This window comes from Sus scrofa, chromosome X (assembly GCF_054392235.1).
Source record: "Sus scrofa isolate SSC_HxYL_T2T_F1_AM1 chromosome X, Sscrofa_HxYL_maternal_Yorkshire_Landrace_v2.0, whole genome shotgun sequence".
NCBI lineage: Eukaryota > Metazoa > Chordata > Mammalia > Artiodactyla > Suidae > Sus > Sus scrofa.
In genome coordinates, this window is record NC_139401.1 from 107,650,664 (window position 1) to 107,669,843 (window position 19,180).

At 43.3% G+C, this 19,180-nt stretch overlaps 1 protein-coding gene across 1 annotated transcript in view; it reads left to right on the forward strand.

Moving 5' to 3' along the window:
- LOC106507028 (uncharacterized) overlaps positions 1 to 19,180 on the forward strand; it is an 88,148-nt gene that overhangs the window by 573 nt on the left and 68,395 nt on the right. The window contains exons 2-4 of the mRNA XM_085006985.1: positions 8,321 to 8,448; positions 8,550 to 8,736; positions 10,600 to 10,660. Of these exons, the coding sequence (XP_084863111.1) occupies positions 8,321 to 8,448; positions 8,550 to 8,736; positions 10,600 to 10,660 (376 nt within the window). The remainder of the gene's footprint in view (positions 1 to 8,320; positions 8,449 to 8,549; positions 8,737 to 10,599; positions 10,661 to 19,180) is intronic.

Genomic DNA, 19,180 nt, shown 5'->3' on the forward strand with positions numbered 1-19,180 from the left:
CTGGGGCCTGGTAGCCACCTGCATCTCTCCAGAACCAAAAGGGGCCCCTCACTCACCTCCAGGCAAGAGGCAGCTCCGCTCGGGCCCTGAACGCTACAGGGGCCCCCACCGCATCCCAGCTCCCATTGATTTTAAGCCTTAGTTTCTACCTCCCTCATGTCGTCCAGATGAGAGTTCATTCCACTTTCTGCTCAGCTTTTCCTCTACAAGCACTTGTTGAATATTTGCCCAAAGACGCAGTTAATACCGCCACAATGTCTTTCCGGCACCAGGTAGAAGAGAAAGCAGAAACAATAAATAAATTCTGTCCGTGTCACTACCCCACTACCCTCCTTTTCCACTGGAGTTAGCTTGGGGGTTCAGTACAGACCATGGTTTTGAAAATTTGTCCTGTGATGCATCCATCCTCTTTTTCTTCCCTCCTCCCCCCTCCGTTTTGTGGTATGACTTTGAGGTTGTCTAAATTTTTATTTCGCCAAACTGATATAACCCGACCTTTCTTTTTTGTTTCACTTGGTGTGACACTGGCTTTTTCCTTTACTCAAGAACTACATATTTCCCTTAATTAGAAGACCTGGAACCAAAACCTGGGCATTTGGATCAGACTAATGGGTTTAGCCTAAAACAAGGCTTCATTTCAAACTGTAGGCTTCTTTTCTTCCTTTCTGCCTTCGTTCTCATTGGTCGCTCAGTGATGAAAATCACTCTTTTGTCAGAAGAAACTGGCCTCCGAGTGCCCTTGGGCATTATGGCTCCCTCCTTCCTGGCATTCTTTTTCCCTTGGTTTCCATGACGCCTTTCTCTCAAGGTTCCCCTCCTCCCTGACCTTCTTGGGCCCCGTTTCTCAATCTCCCCTGCTGAATCGTCTTCCTTTTCGTGATCCTTCCATAATAGCAATCAAAGTCATTACAGCCGTGATTTATTAAGAGCTTATTCTGTGCCAGGCACCCCATCCCAAGTGCTTTAAACGCATTCGCTCCTGTAATCCTTGCATCAACTCCATAAAACAGGTATTACTATCAGCACATTTCAGGTGAGGAAACACGAGGCAACATTCAGAAACTCGCCTGAGCCATGCAGCAAGTTCCTGGTGGAGCCAGACGTCACACTCCAGGGTGAGGAGCCTTTACTTCCAACAGGTCTCAGCTCTCCTGGGCTCATAGCACCCTCTGATGTAGGTGTTACTGTGTGCGCATGAAGTGTGAGAAAACTGGGGTTTGTATATTCGGGATACTGAGACCTGGCCTCCCCAGGCTCCAGGCAGCGGTGGCGGTGTATGAGTGATTAGCATAGGGCTGGTCTATCGTAGGCGCTCAAGAAATGGTAGCTTTTATTACTTGGCTGGAATGCCTTATTCCGCTGCAGAAGGACAGGGAAAATTAGATGCTGTCCAAGCTACGCAGACAGTGCTTATTGAGTGTTAATCTGCCCATGTGACAGCGGGGCTCCAGGAGCTACGCTGAGCCCAGCCCCTGACAGGCACAGGAGTGGATTCAGAAACGCCTGAGAGGTTAGCAGTGATTGATGGTGACGCTGAGGATAACGACGATGACAATGATGATGATAAGGGAACACTTACTGAACGCGGAGGTGGATGTCTCCTAGTCCTGTGTGTCCCCGGGTGGGGGGGGGTGTCTCCTTCCCCCACGTGTCAGAGGCACCCCCATCCTTTCAGAGAACTCAAGACCAGCCAAATCCTCCCCCACCTAAACCACCCCCCCATCCCAACAGCAGATGGGAGCCAAGGGGTCTGGGGAGCTGATCTCACAGGGACACACAGGCTCCCCGGTGCATGGCTGGAAGGAGACCTGACTGAGTTCTGAGGCGTCCTTACAAGCTAGACGACCCTGAAATCCTGTCATTACCAGGGATCTCAGGGACAGGATAAAAGGGAGCAGGAGAGTGGGGGCTGAGGCTCCCGCTTCAGCCTGACAGGATGTGTGGATCTCCAGCTGTAGCATCTCATCTCAGACTCACAATTTATTATGGCCCCTCACAACTGCTCTCTCGGACATGTACCATGTTCACCATCACCCCCTTTTTATTTATTTTTATTTTTTGGCCACCGTGCGGGCAGGTGGAGCTCCCCGGCTGGGCCAAGGATCAGATCTGAGCCAAGCTTCAGCAACGCTGGATCCTTAACCACTGTGCTGGGCCGGGGAAATGAACCCGCGTCCCAGTGCTCCCAAGTCGCTGCCCACCCCGTTGTGCCACAGCAGGACCTCCCATTTTACAGACTATGACACTGAGGCACACATGGCCATAGTAACTCACCTAAGATCTGACAGCTTGTAAGGGCTGGAGCTGGAACTGAATATCCGATCTGCCCTCCTGCCCCAGAGATGGAAGTCCTGTGCTGTAAAGTTGTTCCTAAGGTAATAGGTACAAAACCTCTGATCATTCTATGGGCTGCATCCTGGGTATGAATTTCTTTTTTTCTTCTCTTTTTCTTTTTTTGCTTTTAGGGCCGCACCCCGGGCATATGGAGGTTCTCAGGCTAGGAGTCGAATTGGAGCTACAGCTGCCAGCCTACACCACAGCCACAGCAACTGGGTATCGATTTCTAAATTGTCATACTCACTAACTTAAGCATAATAGGATGTCCTGGGGCTCGTTTCTTTTATTGAACAAAACGGAAAAAATGATCAGTGTAGGAAACTTCCATCTCAGAGCCTGAAACCATCTTCTCCTCATATTTATTTTTATATCCAATTTCTGGGATAAAACACTAAAAATAACAAATTGTTGGTAAGGACGTGGGCAAACAGTCTCTCTCCCACACTGCTGGCAGGACTGATTGACACATTCTTTCTAGAAGGCCAACGGGAAAATGTACCAAAGGTTGAATGTGAAAACCCTGAATCTAGCAGATTAACTTCCTGAAATTGATGCTAAGAAAATCACTGAAAAAAAAACTGAAAAAAAGAAAATAAGTGAACAAGCATAAAAAAATTTATAAACAAAGACATTCAGCTTTTTTTTTTTTTTTTCATAATGGTGGAACACTGGAAACAAACTGAAAGTAAAGTTTGGCTGAATAAGTTAGGTTCCACACTTGGAATGGAATGCTATGCTTTTAAAACTGGGGGTGCTTTCAGACAACCCCACCTAACCAGACAAATGAAGAGCGGCCCCTCTAGAAAAGGGTTTAAAAGACCATCAGCCCACCAGGTCTTCTGTGTTATCTTTGACTCCCAATGTGCTGTGTCCATCAGCCTGGTCCTCCCCTTCATCTGGCAAAAGTCTTGTCAAATTTCTAGCATCACTTCCCCTGGCACACCCTGGGCCAACTTTCTCTGACTCCACTAAGGGTCATTCCTTATATCTTAGGTAGTACTTCTCATTTTGTTGCAATTGCTTGTATGGTTATGTCCTCCCCAGTAGGCTTAGCACCTCTGTGCTGAGCACAGGGAATTTTAGATATCTTGGTAGAGAATTCAGGCACACTCCCATGTCACCAGTTTGCCCTGGCTGTTGTTACTCTTCCTCCAGATGTCCCTGTGCCTTGATCTCTCACCATGTTCAAGTATTTGCTCAAATGGCACCCTTTCATTGAGGCTGGCCGTGAACAGCATATTTAAAACCATGTACCTGGGAGTTCCCATTGTGGCACAGCAGAAACAAATCTGACTGGGAACTATGAGGTTGCAGGTTCGATCCCTGGCATCGCTCAGTGGGTCAAGGATCTGGCGTGGCCGTGAGCTGTGGTATAGGTCACAGACACGGCTCAGATCCCGCGTTGTTGTGACTGTGGCATAGGCTGGCAGCTGTAGCTCCGATTCGACCCCTAGTCTGGGAACCGCCATATGCCACGGGTTCGGCCCTAAAAAGCAAAATAATAATAATAATAATAATAATAATAATAAAAAATAATAAACAAAACCGTGCACCTGGCCACCAGCGCGCTCATTCCCCTTTCCCTGTTCTGTTTCTCCATTACATTCCTCTCTTCCAGTATACTACATAATTTACTGATTTATTATATTAATTCTTTATTCCTGCCTCTCCCCACTAGACCATACACATTTTAGTCTGCTTAGTTCACTGGCATATCCCCAGATCCTAGAACACTGCCTGGAACATAAGCTGGATCATAATAAATATTCATAGCTGGAAGGGATGCAGTACCCAGCACACAGGAGGTGCTCAGTGAATGGCAGCCTTTATTATTATTACTCTTTCACAGCAGATACTGTTGGAGGGGAGTCAGTCAAGGAGAGACCAGTATACACATTGCAGAGCCACCATCCGCCTAGCTCATGAGATGAGAAACCTAGAAGACGTCTAGATCGTTTGCTTGCTTCTCCTTCTCCTGGACTGTCACTTGCACCATTCACTCCTAGCATGGCAGAAAGTGCGAGATCGGTTTCTTTGTTGCTTCATACACGACACATCATCAGCCTTTAGGTTTTGCTGTTTCAAATCGCTAATCACTCCATGTGCATTTGTAAATATTAAAGACAACTGCCCGGTAAAATAGGAATGTTTGGGTACTGTTTGCTATTTCTCTTTTATTAAAGGATAATCAAGAGTAATAACAATGTGGTGCAGCCAGTATGAAAAATAGCCTGGAGGTTCCTTAAAAAACTAAAAATAGAACTACCATATGATCCCGCAATCCCACTCCTGGACATGTATCCAGAAAAGAGAAAAACTCTAAATCAAAAAGCTACATGCACCCCGATGTTCATAGCAGCACTATTTACAATAGCTAAGACATGGAAGCAACCCAAGTGCCCATATCAACAGATGATTGGTTTAAGAAGATACAGTATATACACAATGAAATATTATTCAGCCATAAAAAAGAATAAAGGGGTTCCCTGGTGGCCTAGCTGTTAAGTATCTGGTGTTGTCACTGCTGTGGCTTGGGTCACTTCTGCGGCACAGGTGCAATCCCTGGTCAGGGAACTTTCACGTGCTGTGGGTGTGTCCAATAAAAAAAGGAGATATTGCCATTTGTAACAGCATGGATGGACCTAGAGACCAACACTACATGATATCACTTATAGGTGGAATCTGAAAAATAATACAGGGAGTTCCCATCGTGGCTCAGCAGTAATGAACCTGACTAGTATCCATGAGGATGCGGATTTGATCCCTGGCCTTGCTCAGTGGGTTAAGGATCCAGCGTTGCCTCGAGCTGTGGTGTAGGTCACAGACTAGACTCGGATCTGGCATTGCTGTGGCTGTGGTATAGGCCAGCAGCTACTGCCCAATTTGACCCCTAGCCTGGGAACTTCCATATGCTGTGGGTGTGGCCCCCTCAAAAAATACAAATGAATCTATATATAAAACAGAAAAATACTCACAGAAATAGAAAACAAACTCATGATTACCTAAGGGGAGGGGAGGAGGGAGAAATAAACTAGGGGTATGGAATTAATGGGTACAAACTACTATACATAAAATAGAAAAACAACAATGATTTAGTATGTAACACAGGGAACTATATTCGGTATCTTGTAATAACTTATAATGGAAAATATGTGAAAAACATATATAACTGAACCACTTTGCTTTACACTTGAAACTAACATAATATTGTAAATCAACTCTACTTCAATAAAACATGTAAGACGTGTGCATAATAAATAAATAACCTAAGATGTAAAAAAGGGTAATTATAATAAATATTTCAATTACTATGCATTGAATATGTCAATAATCTAGTAAGAATTATTAATCCCATTTTAGAGAAGATAAATGGGTCCCAGTTAGAGACAGCAACAGGATTAAAGTGTTATATGCCAGTAAACAGATGGTAAGTCTGGCATCAAAGCTTGTGGAATTTCTATCATATATTTCAGGTAAGAGTGATGACATTAATGACAAAAACTGTATCACAGTGGAAGATCAATTATTGGGGCAGGGGTAACAGGCAGATATGCATATCTGATCAATTTCCTGTTCATTGAGCACAGGTTAAAGTTGTTTGAAAATTTGGAAGTAAGAGATCTTAAATTTTGTTAAAGGGCACATGATGGAGGTTGATTTTAAATATCCTGGATGGACCAAGATCTAATTTAGTTTAGGGAAATATAATTGAAAATAGAGGAGTTCCTGTCGTGGCTCAGTGGTTAATGAATCCGACTAGGAACCATGAGGTTGCGGGTTCAATCCCTGGCCTCACTCAGTGGGTTAAGGATCTGGTGTTGCCGTGAGCTGTGGTGTGGGTCGCAGACGCGGCTCAAATCTGGTGTTGCTGTGGCTCTGGTGTAGGCTGGCGCTACAGCTCTGATTCGACCCCTAGCCTGGGAACTTCCACAGCCCTAGAAAAGACGAAAAGGCAAAAAAAAAAAAAACCAAAAAAAAAAACCCCAAAAAAACAAAAACAAAACAAAACCTATCACAAAAAAACCTATAAGAAATAAACACTGTGCTATTACTGGCTGACAAATAATGATTGTTAATTGTAGTAAGTATGTTTTTTTTTTTCATAGAAAAAGCAAAAGAATTGGTGGAACATTTCCGAAAATAAAATAATGAGGGACATCAATGTAAAATCTGAAAAACTCAGGAAAAGAAAAAAAAAACTCTTTTGAGCACACTATTAGAAGATATGAAGGAAAGTAGAGAACTCAAGCTTAGCTAGATAGAGGGCGAGCATGGTGGTTGTGGAGATGAAGACATTACCATAAAACCACCCAGGTCCCAGCCTGACCTCACAACTACAATGAAGGGACGCTCTGCCCACTAGGCTTACCATTAAGCGCAGTAGCTCACTGCAATAAAACAAGAGTGCTGAGAGCCCTGGCTGGTATAAGGAAAGGGACTGTTAAAACACAGAGTAGAGCCCTATGATCCAGGGTGTCAGGAATGGCTTCTCACAGGGGGGTGATGTGTAGGTTTTAGGACTAGTATCCTCAGCAACTGGGAGCTCAAGGGGATCAGAGCTCTAACCAGTGTGAAACCTATATGTAGCTTACCGTTGCAGTCAGAGAGCTCCAAGCGGGAGATCAAAAAGGACTCAGAAGCACACACTGTTTCCAAGTTGAAGGTCTTGAGCTGTAGGGCTGAGATCTCAGCTCCACTGGATGACAGTAGGGTCTTCAAAACTGTCAAGTGCTGGCTTCCCGAATATCACCAAAACACCTGTTGATATGACAATGCTGAATTTATCATTTCCTTCAGTAAGGGAGAACCCCATCTCACAGAGCTTTGCCAGTGTTTCAGAGAGGAAGGGAAGCTCGTCATTTATTGAGAAATGAAAGCCTAGCTTAAGGCAGAGGGTCTTTCAACTCAGCGACTTGATTAGGATTGGGTAAGGATCATGATACCAACAGTCTAGGAGAAGGTTTTTTGTTTTGTTTTTTCTAGGTCCGCAACAGCGGCATATGGAGGTTCACCAGGCTAGGGGTCGAATCGGAGCTGTAGCCACCAGCCTACGCCACAGCAACGTGGGATCCGAGCCGAGTCTGTGACCTACATCACAGCTCATGGCAACGCAGGATCCTTAACTCACTGAACAAGGTCAGGGATCGAACCTACAACCTCATGGTTCCTAGTCCGGTTCGTTAACCACTGTGCCATGAGGGGAACTCCAAGGAGAAGGTTTTGAGGAGAGGGACTTAAAGAGTTTCAGAGGGCAAACTGTTGATGCTTTCTATTGAAGGGTTGATGGATCTCTGGGGATGTTCCTGTGGCGAATAAACCATTTGCCTTGACAGAGGAGTGAGTCCTGGAAAAGTAATGCCAATAAAGACAGTGGCCTAGCAAAGCCATGTTTGTGTAGCAAAGTGTGGTTTTGTTTCTCAGTGTCTAGGCTGAGCAGGGGGATGGACTATTTTAATTCTCTATACAAAACATTTTTTATGAATAATTCACCTTAGGTGTGTGTTTATTTTGTGGTGTCAAAATCTGTTCGTTTCCCTGAATCTTGAGGAAAGATGACACCTACTCTTTTTAGGTGTTTGCTAAGCCCTGAGAAACCATTTAAATAGCTGACTTTAACAGTCTACTAAACCCTTTAGGTGGATGATTTTATTCAATCATTACAGACACCTTCTGAGGTAGGCACTATTATTATCCCTTTTATAAGAGGAAGAAACTGATTCTCCGGAAGGTAATTATTAGTTCACATTCATGCGGCTACAAATGCATTTTTTCAGACCGTCCAGAAAAATCATCTTCAACTAAACTGCCTTATTCTGTTCCTTTTTTTTTTTTTTTTTTTTTTTTTTTTGCAGAAGGGAGCTGGGATCCAGACTCAAGATCATTATTTCGCCATTCTGTCCTCTTTGGGGTGCTTTTTCCTCTGGAAAGAAGGGAGGAAGGGGTGGAGGACGCCTCCACCTATACTAGCTCTGGTCTGGGTCAGCTCCCCACACCATCGCGACTTCGCCCGGGGTCCCGCAGAACAGCCATTTCCGCCGCAGAGCCTTCGGTCTCGGCCCTCGTGGCTCCGCGGACCGGAAGTTGCCCGACCGTCTGCGCATGCTCCGACCAGCCGGTGCTTGCCGCGCCGGCTTTGCCCGCTTCCGGCTGCTAGGGGGCGCTACCACACAATCGCGCGACCCGGGTGGGGCGGCGGCCACCGGGTTAGGTAGCCGGGCGCCGGGGGCGTGGAGGGCTGCAGAGTGGAGCCCAGGACAGCTGCGATCCTGCTCGGGTTGCTTTCCTTCCTCCGTCGCCTTCTCCCTTTGCTCTGCGCTGGCCACACGGTGGGACGCCCGCGGCGACAGAAGTCTGGGCGCCCTTGTCTGAAACCTCCTGGCGAGCCTGACAAGCAGCCGCGTGAGTTTCCCGGGCACCAGGAGGCCCTGGGAGGAGACACCTCGCCCTGATTTTGTGGCAGTTTTTGCCCATCCCGCAACACATAGAGGAGGGACTTGGTCCCATGCTTACCGCTGGCTCGGAGAGGTGCTGTTATGTCCCCTTGCACCTCCTCAGCACCCTTGGAGACGTGTACCCCAGCGGTTCCCCAGGAGTGCCCCCGGGCGGGGGCAGGCTTAGTGTGGAGTTTGTATCTTTTCGATGTTTTGGCAGGTTACTGCCCAGGGAGCAGTGACCAAATTGCAAAATATAGATATATAAATGTGTATATATATATATACACACACACACACACATATATAAATGTTTATATATAAGCATTTTCACAGACATGCTGTCCTAGAACAATTCATCTGGTTGTTAACAGGGCTTGAGAGTTGCTAGAAGTTAATTTGTGACCTAACTACAGTTTATTGCTTGGAGTAGGGGTCTTAGGCACATTTAAGCTTAAACTGGCAGGCCAGGGATTAACCAGATTGCACATTGGGATCACCCAATGGGATACCCGTTTTTCAGAGATGCTGACTTGGATGTATCCGTCAGCAAAACCTCAAGCCCCAACCGACAAAAATGCCTCAGACACCTCATTCACCACAGTTCTTACCAGGTCTTGTCGTGGAGGAAAAAAGTTAATGTAGAAAGTAAATAATGTAATGGATTGATGGAGTTTGTTTTTTAAAGAGCCATACACTGTGCCTACCATTTCATTTACTCATTTTAAGTGTACATTTATTTTTAGTAAACTTACAGAGTTGTGTAACTGTCACCACAATCCAGTTTTAGGGCATTTTTATCACCCTGTCCCCAATTGCTAAAAGACTATTTGCACCTCTAGCCCTAAGCAACCGCTTAGCTGCCTTCTGTCTCTAAAGTTGCTTTTCCTGGACAGTTCGTGTGAATGGAATGGTATAGTGTGTGGTCTTTTGTGAATGGCTTCTCTCACTTAGCTCAAGGTTTTCCAGGTTCATCCGTGTAGCAGCATGTATCAGTACCTCATGGCTTTTTATGGCCGAATAATATTCCATGGTATGGATATACTGCATTTTTTTATTCATTTATCAGTTGATGGACATTTGCATTATTTCCACTTTTTGGTTCTTATGAGGAATCCTATGGTGAATCCTTGTGAGGACATAGGTTTTCAGTTCTCTTGATCTTACTGCTGTAGCACCCTTAGCAGACCTCTGTCATAACACAACACCCTGCCCTGGATTGATTCTCTCTCTCTCTTGTCCCCCTACCCCCCAGGGAGAGCAAGATCCATGTTCACTTATTCCCTGGTCTAGGAGTGGAATTTCTGGGACATACGGTAACTACATGTTTAATATCTTTAGGAACTTACAGACTGTTTTCTAAAGTGGTTGCACTAAGTAGTCCCATCAGCAAATGTATGAAGTTTCCAGTTTCCATCCTCACCAACCCTTGTTTTGTTTTTATCTCATTGTGATGTTAATTTGCCTAGACTGAGTGGCATTTGGTTTAGCTAGTTTCACTTCACTGTAAGGAATACCAGTTTTATTACTTTAATCTAGGAGCTGAAATAAATAATACATTGCCCCTCCGGTCAAGGAGCTCATACATAGTTCCTTCAGGGAGATAGGCAGAGAAAGAGATCAGTACAGTGCAATGTGTTAAGTGCTCTGATGGAGTTGAGCATGGGATGCTGTGGGGAGCAGAGAAGAGGGACACCTAACAACCTAGGCTGGGGGGAGGATGGAAGAAAGTGTTTTTTTTTAATTGAAGTATAGTTGATTTACAATATTGTGTTTCAGTTGTACAGTGAAGTGATTCAGTAATATATATGTATATTTTTTTCTTTTTCAGATCCTTATCCATTATGTTATTACAAATTGAATATATTGAATATAGTTCACTGTGCTATACAGTAAGTCCTTGTTGTTTATCCATTTTATATATAGTAGCATGTATCTGTTAATCCTAAACTCCTAATTTATCCCTCCCCTCCTTCCCCTTTGGTAACCATAAGTTTCTTTTCTATGTCTATGAGTCTGTTTCTGTTTTGTAAATAAGTTCATCTGTATCATTTTTAAAGATTCCACATGTAAGCGTTATCATATATTTGTCTTTGTCTGAATTACTTGACTTAGGATGATAATCTCTAAGTCCATCTATGTTACTGCAAATGGCAATATCTCATTCTTTTTCATGGCTGAGTAATATTCCATTGTATATATACCACATCCTCTTTATCTGTTCATCTGTTGATGGACATTTAGGTTGCTTCCATGTCTTGGCTATTGTAAATAGTGCTACTGTGAACAGTGGGGTGCATTATCTTTTTGAATTAGAGCTTTTGTCTTTTCTGGATATATGCCCAGGAGTAGGATTGCTGGATCATATGGTAACCGTATATTTAGTTTTTTAAGAAAACTCCAGATTATTTTCCATAGTAGCTGTACCAATTTGCATTCCCGCCCACAGTGTAGGAGGGTTCCCTTTTCTCCCCCCACTCTTCAGCATTTATTATTTGTAGACTTTTTGATCAAGATGGCCATTCTGGCCGGTGTGTATTATTGTAGCTTTGATATGCAGTTCTCTAATAATTAGTGATGTGGAGCATCTTTTCATGTGCTTGTTGATCATCTGTATGTCTTCTTTGGAGAAATGTCTATTTAAGTCTTCTGCCCATTTTTTGATTGGGTTGTTTGGTTTTTTGATAATGAGTTGGATGAGCTGTTTGTATATCTTGGAAATTAAGCCATTGTTGGTCACATCATTTGAAAATATTTTCTTCCAGTCTGTAGGTTGTCCTTTTGTTTTGTTTTTGGTTTCCTTTGCTGTGCAAAAACGTATAAGTTTGATTAGGTCCCATTTGTTTATTTTTGCTTTTATTTCTTTGGCTTTGGGAGACTGATCTAAGAAAATATTGCCACAATTTATGCCAGAGAACATTTTGCCTATGTTCTCTTTTAGGATTTTTATGGTGTCATGTCTTATGTTTAAGTCTTTAAGCCATTTTGAGTTTATTTTTGTGTGTAGGAAAGTATTAAAGAAGCCATTTCTAAAAGGGGCTTTAATGTGCCTCTGGTTTTCTTTCGTGTATTTTTCTCAAAATTATATATGTACATATTTTTTTTTTGTCTTTTTAGTGCCGTACCCATGGCATATGGAAGCTCCCAGGCTAGGAATCTAATCAGAGCTTCAGCTGCTGGCCCACGCCACAGCCAGAGCAATGCAGGATCTGAGCCACATCTGCAACCTACACCACAGCTCACAGCAACACCAGATCCTTAACCCACTGAGCGAGGCCAGGGATTGAACCTGCATCCTCAGGGATAGTAGTTGGGTTCATTATCACTGAGCCATGACGGGAACTCCTGTACACAGTTTTTAAAACTCAAATACTTCTGCAAGGTTTGCTATTTTTTTTTTTTAAAAGGAGGAGTTCCTGTTGTTGTGCAGCAGAAACGAATCCAACTAGCATCCATGAGGATGTGGATTCAATCCCTGGCCTCACTCAGTGGGTCAGGGAGCCAGCATTGCCGTGGGCTGTGGTGTAGTTTGCAGACATGGCTTGGATCCCACGATGCTGTGGCTGTGGCATAGGCCTGCAGCTGTAGCTCCGATTCAACCCCTAGCCTGATAACTTCCAAATGCTGCAGGTGCTGCCCTAAAAAGCAAAAAGTAAAAAATGTAAAAAAAATAAAAATAAATAAAGGAGTCCCTGGCATTCTTCTTGGTTCCCTGCTCCCCCTAAAAACAATCAGTTTCTATTATTTTTGCTCTTTGGATATTTACTTCTATATCTTTAAATAGCATAGCATATTTTTATTTGAGAAAGAAAAATTATCAGCCTTGACATAAGCCAGATAATCACCGACCTCATTTGCAGTGATTTCTAGGTTGGTCAGCCCCATTCAGTATTGACACATGGCTAATTGTGAAAGCCGCAGTCCCAGTGCAACCCGCCTTACCATTTAAATGGAAGAAGACAGGCCTTACCAACAGTTAGGTACCAGAGTAACTGAAGTAAGACAAGATACACATTTTAAAAGAGCGGCCAAGGAATTGTTTTCCTCATTGGTACTTTAGTACCATCATATACCTTCAATAGGCCAGAACCCAGTTACAAGTGTCAATTCAGAAGAAAGTTACTTTCCTTCAGACTTTGAAAGAAAAAGCCGAATCACAGATAAGCAGCATAGTATAGAACAGAGGTAGGCAACCTATGACCTGCCAGCTAAGAATGGTATTTCAGAGGAACATTTAGGATCAGTTTGATGACAGGGAACGTTAAGTTTCAACCACAAGTAAACCAAATGTTATTCTCGGTTCCGTTCTTTTCATTAGTAGACCTTTACTACGAAACAGTGTCATTTATTATTATGTTTGGATTTCATCAATACAAATTTTGTGGACATTGATTTTTGCTCTTGTTATGTAAGTACCTACGTAATATCCTCGATTTCGCTTCTTGGCCCGTAAAGCCTAAACTATTTACTGGCTGACGTTCACAGATGAAGTTTGCCATCTCCTGGTTTAATAGAATACACAGAGAAATGGAAAGCATTTGCCACGTACTTGCTGGGTGACCTTGGGAAGTCACTTTGCTTCTCGGGCCTTGATTTTTATTATCTGTAAAATTGCGACAGAGGGTGATGGGTGGGTGAGATAAGCTCTAGGGTGAAAACTCCCCCATCCCCTGAGTTTTTCATTAATTACTCAACTAGGCAAATCTTTAAGCTCCTACTGCTCGTACCAAGAATTGTTAAAGGCATTGAGGATACATCAGGAAACAAAATTCCTATCCCGAAAAAAGGATACTGTTCTAAATGAAAAGAGACTTAGGTTGCAATGTGTGGCCTGAGATTGGATCTTAATTTGAACAGACTAGCCTCATAGGACATTTTGGGGAACAGTAGATGAATTTGAATATGGATGGGTTTTAGATGACATAAAAACTTATCGATGTGGAATAGTGGAGATCATGAACTGAAAAAAAAGCAGTTACAAAGTCTTAAGTACATGTATTATCTCATTTTGGTAGAAAGTACATATATATTATATATATTTAGAAAAAGATCTGGAAAGGTATATACTAAGCTGTTAACAGTGGTAATTTCTGGGTGGTAGAAGTATAATGTTTCTATTTTATTTTCCAATTTTTGCCATGACCAAACATATAGTGCTTTTACAAAAATAAAAGATTTTTTTTTGGAGTTCCCATCATGGCGCAGTGGTTAATGCATCTGACTAGGAACCATGAGGTTGTGGGTTCGATTCCTGGCCTTGCTCAGTGGGTTAAGGATCCGGCGTTGCTGTGGCTGTGGTGTAGGCCGGCGGCTACAGCTCCAATTCGACCCCTAGCCTGGGAACCTCCGTATGTTATAGGAGCAGCCCTAGAAAAGGCAAAAAGACGAAAAAAAAAAAAAAAGATTTTTTTCTAATTTAAAAAAATCGTCTCTCTCTTCATGGAGCTTAACATGCTGTTACCTCTTATGAATATTAATCTTGCCAAATCTGTCACTTTTTCTGGGAGGACATAAGAATGGAAGGTGCTCTTCCCCCTGCAGGTAACAAAGGATCAAGGCTTTCTCTGTGAAATAGCTGGAGAATGTAAACTAAGGCAGCTGGCATTTTCCCTTCGAATTTTACTAATACGTGGCGCTTTCTTACACCCAAGGCTTTTGAATGGGGTGGGATTTTGTAGCGTGGCTGACATTCAAAGAGAAGGACTGGAGAGGCAAACACTGGCAGTGTCCATCTCTGCACTGTGCCTGATCTGATGCTGGAGGCAGGTTTATCTCCTGCATCGATGGATACCTCAGGCTACCAAAGCCTGATGTGATTAAGCATTTGAATCATGTAACTACTACTCCTCTTATTCTAAGCCAAGGGTCGGTAAATCCTGACATCTTTTTTTTGTAAATAAAATCTCATTGGAACACAGCCATACTTATTTGTTTACATATTGTCTGTCTCTATTTTTGCCCCACAATGGCAGAGTTGAGTAGTTGTGACAGATGTGACAAAGTCAACAATATTTACTATCTAGTCCTTTAAAAAGAAGTTTATGTGGGAGTTCCCATTGTGGCTCAGTGCGTTAAGAACCTGACTAGTATCCTTGAGGATGCAGGTTTGATCCCTCGCCTTGATCAGTGGGTTAAGGATCCGGTGTTGCCTCAAGCTGCGGTTCGGATCTGGCATTGCTGCGGCTGTGGTGTAGGCCGGCAGCTGCAGCTCCAATTTGACCCCTAGCCTGGGAACCTCCATGTGCTGTGGGTGCGGCCCTGAAAAGCAAAAAAAAGGAAAAGAAAGATAAAGTTTGTGGATCTCTCTTCTAGGCTCACCAGAAGCTAGGAAAGCCTCAACAGGAAAGACTGGGGCGGGGGGGAATGCTCACTTTACAGCTAAATTAACAAATTGATGCTAATTTATTTTTTATTTTTAGAGCCACACCCACAGCGTATGGAAGTTCCCAGGCTAGGGGTCGAATCACAGCTGTAGCCGCTGGCCTACACCACAGCCGCAGCAACACAGAATCCAAGCCATGTTTGCAACCTACACCACAGCTCGTGGCAACGCCAGATTCCCTCCCCCCCACCCCACTGGTAGAGGCCAGGGATCAAACGCACATTCTCATGGATGCAGGTTGGATTCATTTACACTGCACCACAACAGGAACTCCTAATTGATGCTAATTTATAAACTTCTTTCTAACGGAGCTTTATTTGCATGTGTCAGTCAGTATTCCCAATTTCTTTTGTTCTCTCTTTCTTTCTTTCTTTCTTTCTTCTTTTTTGTCCTTTTAGGGCTGCACCCAGTGCATATGGAAATTCCCAGGCTAGGGGTTGAATTGGAGCTATTGCCTCCAGCCTAGGCCACAGCCACAGCAGCAAGATCCCAGCTGAGCTGTGTCTGCAAACTACCCTACAGCTCACCTCAATGCTGATCCGCGACCCACTGAGCAAGGGCAGAGATTGAACCCACATCCTCAAGGATACTAGTGGGATTCATTTCTGCCGTGCCACAAGGGAACTCCATTTACTTACAAGATTAGGCTGCTATTTTTTTTTTAATTGAAATATAGTTGACATGTGATGTTATGTTAGTTTCAGGTATGCCATATAGTGATTTGACATTTGCATGCATTATGAAATGATCACCATGATAAGTCTAGTAACCATCTGTCCCCATACAGAGTTATTATGTGTTCTGGTCCATATTCCTTATGCTGTATATTACATTACTGGGACTTATTTATTTTATAACTGGAGGTTCGTACCACTTAATTCTCTTTCCCTACTTTGCTCCCCCCACCCTCCTCTCCTCTAGTAACTACCCATTTGTTTTCTGTATCTTTGAGTCTATTTTGTTTTGTTTTGTTTTTTATTTTATTTATTTAAAAAAACTTTTTTTGTCTTTTTGTCTTTATAGGGCCACACCTGTGGCATATGGAGGTTCCCAGGCTAGGGGTCTAATTGGAGCTATAGCTGCCAGCCTATGCCACAGCCACAGCAAAGCCATATCTGAGCCACATCTGCGACCTACACCACAGCTCACAGCAAGGCCGGATCCTTAATCCACTGAGCAAGGCCGGGGATAGAACCTACAACCTCATGGTTCCTAGTCGGATTCGTTTCCCCTGTGCCATGATAGGAACTCCTGTTTTGTTTTTTTTGATTCTACATGTAAGTGAGGTCATATAGTATTTGTCTTTCTCTGACTTGTTTCACTTAGCATAATACCCTCTAGATCCATCCATGTTGCAAATGGGAAAATTCCATTTTTATGGCTGAGTAATATTGCATTGTACATATCCATATATGTACATACATACATAAATACATATCTTAGCTATTCTAAATAATGCTGTATTGAACATTGGTGTGCATATATTTTCAAATTAGTGTTTTTGTTTTTTTTGCACAAACACCCAGAAGTGAAATTGCTGGATCATGTGGCAATTCTATTTTAATTTTAATTTAATTTTTTTCTTTCTTTTTATGGCTGCACCTGCAGCATATGGAAGTTTCCGGGCCAGAGGTTGAATCGGAGCTGTAGCTACAGCCTGCACCACAACCACGACAACACCGGATCCAGGCCACATCTGCAACCTACTCTGCTGCTTGCAGCAATGCTGGATCCTTAACCCACTGAGTGAGGCCAGGGATCAACCAGCATCCTCATAGAGACATCAGGTCCTTAACCTGCTGAGCCACAATAGGAACTCTAGCAGTTCTATTTTTTATAATTTTAGGAGCCTCCATACTGTTTCCATAGTGGCTACACTGGTTTACAATCCCACTCAATAATGCAAGAGGGTTCCCTTTTCTCCACAAAATGGGCAAAAGTGTGATGAAAGCAGTATACATGTTTACAGTCTTAAAGTGTCTCCCCACAAAATGCTTATTCATTACAAAGGGCAAAACAGTCATTGCACCAGGGAGAAACCTGGCAGATGCCATCTTAAGCAAATAATCAGAGTTAAAATCCGTAGTTATGGAACAAACTGATGTCAGGTGCCTCTTGATAGGATGCCATGAGAAGGACGCATCGCATCTGTTGTGCGCTTGTCAAAACAAATAATCTAAATTGAGTCACGAAGCATCAGATAAACCCCAAATGGAAACCCATCAGCAGTGTTTTCCCAAAGTGTTGTGATGAAGGACCAAAAAAAAAAAAAAAAAAATACTGGGAACTCTTCCAGATTAAAGGAGCTGAAGGAGACAGGTGTGTATGATCCCAGACTGGAAAAAGGACATTGTTGGGGCGGTGGGAGAAAATCCAATAAACTGTTGATTATAGTGTTGAATGAGTGTTAATTTCTTGACTTATATTATTATACTGTGGTTATGGAAGATGTTAGTATTTGGAAAATTTGGGTGAAACGTATACGAGGAGTCTTTGTGCTATTTTTGCAACGTTTATTCGTTGACTGTAGTTTCAAAAGGAAAAGTTGAAAATGAAATGAGAATTGTTTGCCTCACCCCCAAAAAGCCTTAGGTGGTCTGACTGCTGTGTGCAGTGTGGCTTGTAGAGGGGCCAGAGGATAAGGGGGGAGACCAGTCAGGAGGCTGTGGCACTAGACCCGGGGAGAGATGATGGCAGCTCAGACTAGGAGGATGGCAGTGGAGATAGAGGTGGGGGGGATTCAGGATGCATTTTGTCGTCTCCACGGGAAGGTGGAAAGGAGAACAGTCTCATTGGATAAGGATACTCTCTGGGCATTACCTTCAGATAAAGTATAGAACAGAATAGACCCTGCATGTCTCTATGCGTTTTTTTCAGTAGTTTTGTGGATTCCAAATCCTCTACTATGGAAGTTGGCTCATGTATCATGGAGATTGTATTTTATCTTTTTCTCCTCCATAGTTTTAATAGCGTTCCTCTCATCCAAGGGAAAACAAGGAAAGGGGCTTTCTTTGGTTCTCTCCTGTGTTTCCCTCTGCCAAGGACTCTTCTCTTGGGACTCCTTCTCTGCTTTTTTCAAGGGGAGGTTTGAATTCTGTGTTGTCACTCAAATTGTGACCTTTACAGAGCCCCATTGGTGGGCATGGGTTTCCACATGATGTGCCCTTCCCTAGATGAGGTCTTTAGCTGAAATACTCGCAATAAAATTTTGTCTCTTTTTCAAGGCTCAGCTCAAGAGCCACCCCCTCCGAGTTGCCTTCTGGGATTTATTCAAACCAAAGTAGTCCTTCTCTTTCCTGGGTAAGTCACAGATCTTAGTTTCTTTCTTTTATTCAGCCCCCATTCACTCTCACAGTCATACTCATTGCTTTGTCCTTACTTGTATTTATGACTTACATCCTCTACCAGATTTTAAATTCCTTGAGGGAAGGTACTTAGGTACCTTTAAATGAACTACTTTAAATGAATTACTTTCTTTCTCATCATCAGATGTAAAAGAGGTTCAACAGTAAAATAAGCTGATAAGTTCCCCTACATACTTTGAATCTAATCTTTAGTTTCTCTTTAAGAGTTTTCCTGTGAAATGCTGGAGTCGCTTCCTTTGTCCCCAGCTGTCTCCTTTGTAGCTTAAAAGCCTGTTTTCTGGAGTTCCCATCGTGGCGCAGTGGTTAACGAATCTGACTAGGAACCATGAGGTTGCGGGTTCGGTCCCTGCCCTTGCTCAGTGGGTTAACGATCCGGCGTTGCCGTGAGCTGTGGTGTAGGTTGCAGACGCGGCTCGGATCCTGCGTTGCTGTGGCTCTGGCGTAGGCCAGTGGCTACAGCTCCGATTCGACCCGTAGCCTGCGAACCTCCATATGCCGTGGGAGCGGCCCGAAGAAATAGCAAAAAGACAAAAAAAAAAAAAAAAAAAAAAAAAAAAGCCTGTTTTCTGTGGTTTTCATTTCCATTGTTTTGATGCAGCTCCTTCCACCAGGGGGCGCTCCTTACTATATCTTGGTCAGTTTCTCTTTCTAGAGGCAAGAGACAC